At 51.4% G+C, this 9,541-nt stretch overlaps 1 protein-coding gene across 2 annotated transcripts in view; it reads left to right on the top strand.

Annotated features, from left to right (window-relative positions):
* Window positions 1–614: 614 nt before the first annotated feature.
* samd11 (sterile alpha motif domain containing 11) overlaps window positions 615–9,541 on the top strand; it is a 49,547-nt gene continuing 40,620 nt past the window's right edge. For both annotated transcript variants that reach the window (XM_076163483.1, XM_076163484.1), the window contains exons 1-2: window positions 615–1,805; window positions 2,962–3,053. In XM_076163483.1, coding sequence (XP_076019598.1) covers window positions 1,088–1,805; window positions 2,962–3,053 — 810 coding nt within the window. In that variant the 5' untranslated portion in view covers window positions 615–1,087. The remainder of the gene's footprint in view (window positions 1,806–2,961; window positions 3,054–9,541) is intronic.

Here is a 9,541-nt window from a genome sequence, read left to right on the forward strand (position 1 = left end):
ACGTCTCTCTTCACACATGGAGTAGGTGAGACAGCGTGAAGGACTTTACTTTCATTTGGTTTATCTACGTGTTCTCAACGTCAGATTCCCATTTATTGCTTTTATAACCTCAATGTGAGAAGCCGTTATAAAGTGGGACTCGACCCTGTGCACTGGTTTGAGCCTCTTCAGCAGCACCTCGCCAACGCTGCCCCGGGTGAGGAGAAAGAGGTCGAGGTGGTGACGGTGTAGGTGGAGTATAACAAATAGATGGTTGGATTTAGACGCACGCCGAGCATCAAACACCCACTCTAGTCTGACCGACTCAGATGTCACCCGGGCGGCAGACGAAGCTTGTGACGGAGTGTCTACAGTGTGTCGGCGCAGGAGGGCCACCATCATGGAAACACACTTTAGAAGCTTGTGTAACGTGTAGATACAAAGAGAGAGAGTTTGAGATCCTGCCGGTTGGTCACATTCATACACCAGTACTTGATTGCACTTCCTCGTCCTCGCACGGGGACACTGGGACGCCGTCCCTCGCGGACCCCCCTGGCCGCTCTGGGGCGCTCGCCGAGCCTCCGCTGTTTAAATGGGCCAAGTTGAGACGCGGCGGCGGCGGCGGAGAGAGCAAATCTTGTTTGGTCTGAGTCTGTGAACTTCAGCGTGACTCCAGCGGCACACACACGGTTAATACAACACAAACTCTTTATAAACTTTGATCGGCGGCGTCCGTGTTGCTCACGAGTATCACGCCTGCTCCTCATTAACGTCACGCCAGATTGGTTTAAGAAACGGAGGAAATGGACAATTTTTTCATCTGATCCCTCTCAGTTGTCTTCATTGGCTGTGAAATTGTATCTCCGCCACACGTAAACTCCCTTAACCGAATCATTGTGTTGTTTCAGGCTCGCAGGGTCGAGCACAGTCGCTCTCCCCAAACACGCCGCACAGTTGTTATTAAAAGTGGGTTACTGCCATAATTTCCCTATAGGCAGAACTTTAGAGACACGAGGTGCAGCGGCGGGTAATGATCACAGTCGGCAACATAATGGCCGAGCTGAGGGCTGCCCAGCATGTCAGGCATTAACAGAGCGCGTCTGATTAAATGTGGGAGGTAGGAGCTGTGAGGCTGGCGGAGAGCGCTGCTGCCGCCACTGCTGCGAGCTGGAAACTAGTGAATGGGAATCTATCCGGCAACTTCAGCAGACCGCTGTCTCACGGCGACACGGGGGCTCTGCGTAAAACCGAGCGGCGCGTCTCCAAGTCTGGGTCTGCCCCACTCACGGAGGACGGAGAGGACGCGCAAGTTGGATCGTCGGGCGAGCAGCTTCTCCTCACTTGTTACCGGCGCTCGGCTCCCGCGAACATGCCTGCCATCAAGAAGGAGCGGCTGGACGGGGACGACATGGCACTGGCCGCCGCCTTCAACCGCTCCGAATACCTGGCCCCTTTAAATGCCACCGCTATCCCCGTGGTGACCCCGCATCCGCCGCCTTACGACCACATTTTCGCCCATCACCGCGCGTACTTGGGGCTCCACGACTCGGCGCTGCATCACCAGCATCTCCACCACCACACGGACGACTTGATGCTGGAGAGGTTCTCCTCCATCCCGGACTTTCAGCCCTTCTTCGACAACGGGGAGCCGTGCATCGAGGTGGAGTGCGGGGAGAACAAGGCGCTGCTTTATATCAATAAACTGTGTCAAGGCAGTAAGGGACCCTCGATTAAGTACCGGGGCGAGTGGCTCACCCCCAACGAGTTCCAGTTTGTCAGTGGACGCGAGACAGCCAAAGACTGGAAACGGAGTATTAGACATAAAGGTAAGCGCGTCTCCGTCTCTCTCTCTGTCCGGGTCAAGCGGGACACACGGCGCTTATTCGGGGGTCCTAACTTGGTTCTGGTTCGTTCGGTGCTGCGTGTTTGTGCTGAAAGGGTTACAGCCCCGGCGCCGGTGCGTGTGAGGAGACAGATGAGCAGAGAAAAGGGCGCAGATCAGAGCCTCCGCGTTCACCCTCCGAGGCTTTGGCACGCAGTTTTGACCGCCGACCACACACCGAAGCCGGGCGTCTGGAGCGGAGAGTGCCGCCGGGATCATGGAGGTGAAAGGCGGGGATGCTTCGGTCGAACCGCGTTTCTCACGTTTTTGCTACTTTTGTGTTTTCGGGGGAGATTCGCAGTGACTCGGAGTGTGTGTGTGTGTGTGTGTGTGTGTGTTGACACTTTTACGCATCGTCTGTTGCGATAGATTTTAAAGATGCGCGTCAGTTTGATCATATTATTGTGTATTGTTGATTTGCTTTGAGGTTTTCCCGATTTAACGGTGAATTAAGATCCGCTGCTCACTTTCAAATCCATTTTTCCCCCAGTTTTGTCTATTTATATTAAAGTTGTGTCATAGCAGGGCGGTGATAGAGTTTTCGATATTTTCACAGTGACCTTTGCTGTGATATTTTTATGCAGTAATCACACACACACACACACACACACACACACACACACACACACACACACACACACACACACACACACACACACACACACACAGAGGCAGCAGGCAGGGCGCTGACAGGCTTTAGGATGTGTGTGTGTGTGTGTGTGTGTGTGTGTGTGGGGAGGGTGTCACCTCAGGTCAAAATGATGCCTAATAATTTGATATCCTCCTGCACCTATAGACAGACGACAGTGAGCGGCTGTCTGACTCACTGTGCGGCTCTGTGGGCAGAAGAAAGACAAATCTCAAACACCTAAATAGATTCCTGGTCCGAGGCTCCTCTCTGGGAACAAACAAGACTCCCTCAGGCGTGTAGGTTTGCGTTTGGCAGGACTCAGACCCGGTTGGGATCGAGGCCCAGTCGACGATGTTACACGTTATACACTCCCGCCGCCGCCGCCGTGATGTGGAGGCGATGACTCTCACTCTCCAGTCTCTCCTATGTTCTCTAAACTCCTTGCTTTGTTTTGTCTTTTTTGTTGCAGGGAAAAGTCTGAAGACTCTTATGTCCAAAGGAATCTTACAGGTGCATCCTCCCATCTGCGACTGTCCCGGCTGTCGGATCTCATCTCCAGTGGTGAGTCTTCTGCTCCAAACCCCACACTCACACTGAGCTCACAGCACCGCCGTCCTACAAACCAGAGCTCCAGCTAGAAACAGCAAACGTATAGGAAACGTGTGATGCATTATTCTAACATGAATGAGCAAAGGTTGTCGGTGAGTTAGACGGCGAGGAGTCGAGTGTTTAAGGGCCGGAAGACTCTTTGATCACATCCACGCGGCGATAAGAGACCAGGGGTTCGGGGCGGCGCCGTGCTGCGACCGAGCTCCAAGTTGATGAATTGCTGGTTTTGAATATTTGTCTCCCAGTTTATGATGAAGCTGCTCTGTGAATAAGCTGCTCTGTGAATGTGTGTGTGTGTGTGACTCTTTCTGCTCCGACACGTTGCTTCACCCTTCCTCCCTAACGTGTCAGATCAGTGTGTGAGAGCAGCACCAGTCATACCTAAACATCCTCACATCACCGATATCCGGGTACTGCGGTGTGTGATTGTATAGCTATAGAGAGCACGTGTGGGCTCTGGCAGAGGCGTAAGTGTGGGCTCTGTCCGGTGCGGCTGCTCTGCTGGCTGTTGTCGGTCCGGCTCTTTTGTCTGGGCTGAATCAGTTCCTCACCTGGCTGCCCGGCGTTTGTTTGCCTCGTGCCTCCCCAGGGCTCGGCCGGGGGCACGCAGCCAAACCTTCAGGCCTCGCAGGTGTGTCACGATTACAGCCGCCGCCGCCGCGCTGCTCTGTAGCGTATGTGCGTGCGTGCATGCAGGTTTATGTGAGTGTTTGTTAGCTTTGAGCCAGAAGCACCGCCGGCTCACCGTCGCCAAATCTGTCCACACAGGTGCGGCGGGGTGTGAGTGTGTGTGTGCGTGTCTGTTTGTGTGTGACGTGGGTGTGTGTGTGTGTGTGTGTGTGTGTGTGCGTGTGTGTTTTTATCACCACGGAGCGCATCTGTCGTCGCTCCCAAGCACTAATCTTGAGGGAAGGGTGTAAGAGGCTTAGCAAGCTACTGAGCGTGGCTACTGCTGATTATTGTGTGCGAGGCACGCAAGGCAAAGGCGGTTTAGATAAGCCGGAGGTGTTTGAGTGATACAGGTAAACTGGTGACAGGAATGAAGACCTGTAGCCCCACACACACACACAAACACACACACACACACACACATCAGCTTCAGCCAAAACGAATTACCACAGGGAGGCGGTGGGCAGGAGGAGCAGATAGTGGGAATGGGCCCGGCGTGGTTAGTGGAGTTTTTTTTATTTATTTTATTATTTAAGTGAAGGATTTGTGGAACGGCGTGTTTGCCTATATGCAGCCTCATTAAAATTATCTGATGGATTGGCTCTCAGCTTGTTAAGGCTTGAACGGTTCCACTTCAATTATAGTCGTGACGGAGTCAAACTTTGTCATTGACGTAAGTAAAGGATATGAGGGCCTTAAGGTTGTTGTTTTAGCCTCTCTGCCTCTCTCTCTCTCTCTCTCTCTCTCTCTCTCTCGCCCTCTCTGCCTCTCTGCTTCTCTCTCTCTCTCCTCCCTCTCTCTCTCTTTCCATGTCTAGTGGTGAAGCCTGAAGTCTAAGCCACTGTGAATACCGCTGTGACGCTTATGCACACACGCATGCACGCACACACAGACACACAGACACACGCGCACACACACACACACACACGCTAAGTATGTTGGCAGTTCCATGCGAGGCGATGAGCGTTAGGCGGAGGAGGGTATGCAGGCAGCGGGACTCGTCTGGCCTGTACTGGCGTCTCCCTCTCTCCCCACTGACTCCCCTCCGGGCATGGCAGCCAGCACTCCCTCCCTGATGAGCTCACGCACACACACACTCACACACACACACACACACACACACACACACACACTCCACGCCTGCCTACTGACACAAATTACCTCATGCAGACATTTATTTTGAAAGTTTGACGGCTGAACTTTGAGTGATCTTGTTTGGCTATAGGCGTGAGGCAAAGCCGTCATAAAAAGTGCAGCAGCTGGCGGGACGGCGTTCACCTGCGAGCTCGCGACTCCTGGAAGTTATTCCGCCGCGTCGGCCCCGGCGAGCACAAGCTGTCGGTAATGACGCGAGACAAACTCAACCGCTGTTAAAGGCGCTACCTCAAGAATTTATAAAGCTTTGATGACTCATACGTGTTCAGAAATGAATCAAGTTTAACGCTCAGCTTTGCACGTTTTCATCCGCCGCCTCTGATGTCTAACGGCAGTGTGGTAGGAGAAGAATAACTCCCATAATTCCATGCACAACGTGATCAGCGGGTTGACCGACCCAAACAAATCAACTTGATCTGGAGTGTAGCTTCCTCTTCTGTTTGCTGCTTTGACCCAAAAACGTCTCTTCTTCTTCTTCTTCTTCTGTAACATCGCAGAGAAGTAAAGGAGCAAAACAACGTCCACACTGCCCCCTACTGGGCTACGTCACTAAAAGTCGCACACCGGTGTCATTTTATAGGTCAAGTTCACCATTTATGACAAATCCCATAAGGAATTGTGATTTTTGTTTTGTGTCTTAACCCGAGAAGTTAAAGTGTTAATCCTTCACCAGCTTGTTCCCGTTTCCTCCTGAAGCTCTTCTTTGTCACATACTCGTGTGTGTTTGCGACTCTTTGCAGACACACAATAATTATCGATCTGAATGTCGATCAGTATTCACAGCTGAGCGACTCTAAGTTTGTGTCTGAGCTTATTTATGTGGGTCTGCATGCACGGCTGCCATTATTTGTGTGCCTTTAAGACACCCAGGCAGGCTGGCTGGCTTGATGTGTGTGTGTGTGTGTCTCTGTGTGTGTGTGTGTCTGCTCCCGGGAGAGCTGGGCTTCCTCTGCACTGTTATTTCAGCGGAACTGGCGGAGGCTGAGAGGAAATTACACTCCCCTCCTCCGGCTCGTAAAGACCTCCTCCAATCAAGGGCTTCACTTGCAAAGTAGAATTAAACGCACACACACACGCGCACACACACATCAGACAAGGCAAAAGCTCTTCTGATTTAAGTTGTGCTCTGCGTCATTAGGTTTTCACCATGTCGTTCTTAATAAAGGTTATGATAAGAGCGTAATTAAAGCCTGTTGTGTTCTAATATTAGAAGTGAAGCAGTTAGGTAAGGGAACATCTTCATTGATCAGCTACCTACAGCCGCCTGTGTGTGTGTGTGTGTGTGTGTGTGTGTGAGAGAGAGCTGTGCACATGGCTGAGGCTAGGTTGCTATGGTAACAACCTAATCGGTCATTGGCTCAGAAGTGTGGTCGCGTATCGTGTCTCCGTGCGCTTTAATGTGTGTCTCTCTGCGTTTGGGACAAATTAGAAAGTAAGTGAGTCGCTAATGATCCGCTCATTCTCCTGCAGTCTGAAGCTCACCGCTACGGATCGATACCACAATGCACAATGTATCTGTGTGTGTGGACAAATACATACTGTAACACACACACACAAGCTGGCCAACGCACACGCACACACACACAAGGACCAAAACACTTTATTTCCTCCTGCTGTGTTTCTTTCTATGAATAATTCAGTTAAAAATAAACAGTTTAATTTGGTAAATTAGCCATTAGCCAGCACGGCTCCCCACTTTCAGCCAACGAGCTAGAGATTGAAGAGAGCTAAATGTTTGTATGTTGCGTGTGTGTGTGTGTTGTGTGTATTCGCTAGCGTGTGTGTGTGTGTGTGTGTGTGTGTGTGTTTGGGCCATTGTTCGTCTCTATCAGAGTGTTCTTTGTGACAAAAACACATTTCCCAGATCCTCCCGAGCATTTCTGAGTGTGTGTGTTTATCTTACATTTATTCTGATACTTCTAATAGTTTCATGTAAAGTCGCCCAAACTTCCTAAACACTGGGCGGTTTAATCAGAACTTTATAAATTGTGTTTTCCAGGACGTGAGAAGTCAGGAGGGGGAAACAAAAGTTTGTGTAAAGTGATGGAGTTGTGGAGTGTATTGTTAGATCCATAATGATGTATAATTCTAAAGGCAGTGATTGGATGAGAGTCAAGATGGAGGCTTAGGCCAATCCCTAGTGTTGATGTGTCACCATAGCAACATAGTCTGGGGTCATCCATAGGCCACATTCATACCAATTTGCGTGTTTACAGAATGCATGAAGAAGAAGAAGAAGCCGAGCAGATGTGTTTCTACTCAAATGTCACATTAAACTTCCTTATTATGCAAATTCAGTTTAGACGTCAAACCCAGGAGACGTTCAGTTTGACTGGGATAGATTATTAACTCCACTTTACACACACACACACACACACACAGGCCAGCAGACCAGACGTCATACTGGATGTTACAGGTGAAGCTAATAAAGCCACCACAGCCTGGACGTAAACAAACACACACACACACATTTTCTCAAACAAGTAAGGCAGTGTGAGTGGAGCTGCACTGAGCCTGGCGACACACACAACCTCCACCTCCCCCTCCCCGCGCTTATCTGGCTCGGCCGTTACCTGTCCGCAAAGCTCTCATGTGGCCGCCTCGCTGGGCTTAACCAAACACACACACACACACGCACACACACGCACACACACACATACACGCGCACACACCCCCACACACACACGCTCACACGCAGAGAGACGGGAGAGGCGAGCGAGAGGCGCGCTGCCATGCTTGATTGCACCGCCACTGACCTCCCAGCGCCGCCTGAGCCGCCCCTCCCCCTCCCCCCGCTCGCCTCGCCGCCTCTCTCGCCCGCCACGCACCCCCCCCTCCCCTCCCCTCCCCTCGCCTGCCCGCCCTCCCCTCCCCCTCCCGTCCTGTGTGCCGCTCCACTGGGCTGCAACCGCCCGCTCGGCTCAGCACGTGGGGGGGGCGAGGGGGCAGGAGAGCGTGTTTGTGTTTAAGTGTGTGTGCGTGTGTGTCCGTGCGTGTGTCCGTGCGTGTCTGTGTGTGTGAGCCGAGGTGGGGGACTTGGTCGCATGCCTGTCCTCCTCGCAGTGTTTTCTCGCTTTTTTCTTTTCCTCTCACATGGCCTTGAACAACCAAGTGTTGCCTAAAGTCTGTATATACGCTCAACACACACACACGCACACACACACACACACACACGCGCGCTCACATCGATATTCAGATTCCAGATTCTCCACTACATATGAATTTGACTTGGAAGCTGTGGATCTTAATGTACAGGAGAGCAAAGTCAACAGTTTAAACCCGACTGAGACCAAAATCTGAACTTTCTGTCATCAAAACAAAACAAAAACAACTCAAAGCTAAACACAATCAAAGTCATGTTGCTTGGTGAACTTCTTCCCACTGCAGTTGTCACGTTAGCACATTTCTACTCTTATCTTAGGACCCGATTGAGCCTGAACCCGATTTCAGGCTGAGATTACGCATCAACACTTGGTCACAGGCGGGTTTCAATACACTGTCGCTACGGTTACGTGCACTACACATATACGTCCAATAACAAGTTTCGGTAGATGTGTACGAGAGGAAATTTGGATACGAATACACGCGGAGGTGTCGACAGCGCTTTTGTACCCAAATGGATGATCATACAGCGAGGCCTGGTGCATGCTGGGTACCAACGTGGACTCGACTGAATCTGGTGGTTGTCCTCGGGCTTTCATGACATGGCGTCCGAGCAACGGCTTTCAGTGTCGCTGTAGGACAAAGCCACTCTCAGGCCGCTCCAAACAGGAACACACACCACAGAAACTCTTCCAGTAGTCTCACACACACACACACACACACACACACTCACACTTCCTCTTTTGCCTCTTTGTTTGGCCAATCGTCGCTGCGAACACGGTTTCAAATTTCGAACAGCAAAGGCGCCCGCAGCAGATGGCTACTTTGCCTGCAATTAACCGCGCCGCACATGTGCACCAGGCCGAGTGCGCCGCACTTCCTGCTGATCGCAGCCGGGTCGGTGTGTTTACGCTCTGACGTCAAGACAACAAACAATCTCAGTCCCAGCAAAGTTTTAGCGTGTACGCAAACGTAGAGTCGCATGTGAATCGGTGATATCTCAGATTTCTACATAAATCATGTAGCCTTTTCGTAATAGGTTACCGTGGAAACTGGGTTGCTGTCAACACGTAAACACTAAACTCAAACCGTTTCCTTAATCTGGTTATTCAAAGTAATCAGGTTACGGTGTTGGCGTCTCTGGACTTCTCCGTTTTGACGAAATCTGAGGAGCTCTCGGCGCCGGCGTGCACCTGTGAAAATGTCACAACGACTTTCCACGAGTTAAACGATAAGCAGGAGAGACTAAACTGGGTAACAGAGTAAGAAGCCTAATGTCTGCTTTGCAATGAACGCAGCCTCAGACTCAGACAAACACACAGCGCACAAATTGTTTGTTTTGGCCATGTGTCAGAGCTCTTATGTGAGCGCGGTAATGACCTCCTCTCCGACCCCCCCCTCCCTTTTCCCCCCTCGCTGTCCCCTCAGTCCCCCTCCCCCCTTTCCCTCAGTGCTCGCGCCAAGTCAGCCCGCCATCCCGCCCGCCCACACACACACACACACACACACATCAA

Source organism: Genypterus blacodes, unplaced genomic scaffold (assembly GCF_046128005.1).
Source record: "Genypterus blacodes isolate CSIRO-AG114 ecotype Tasmania unplaced genomic scaffold, CSIRO-AGI_Gbla_v1 ptg000131l_1, whole genome shotgun sequence".
In the NCBI taxonomy this organism is placed as follows: Eukaryota; Metazoa; Chordata; class Actinopteri; order Ophidiiformes; family Ophidiidae; genus Genypterus; species Genypterus blacodes.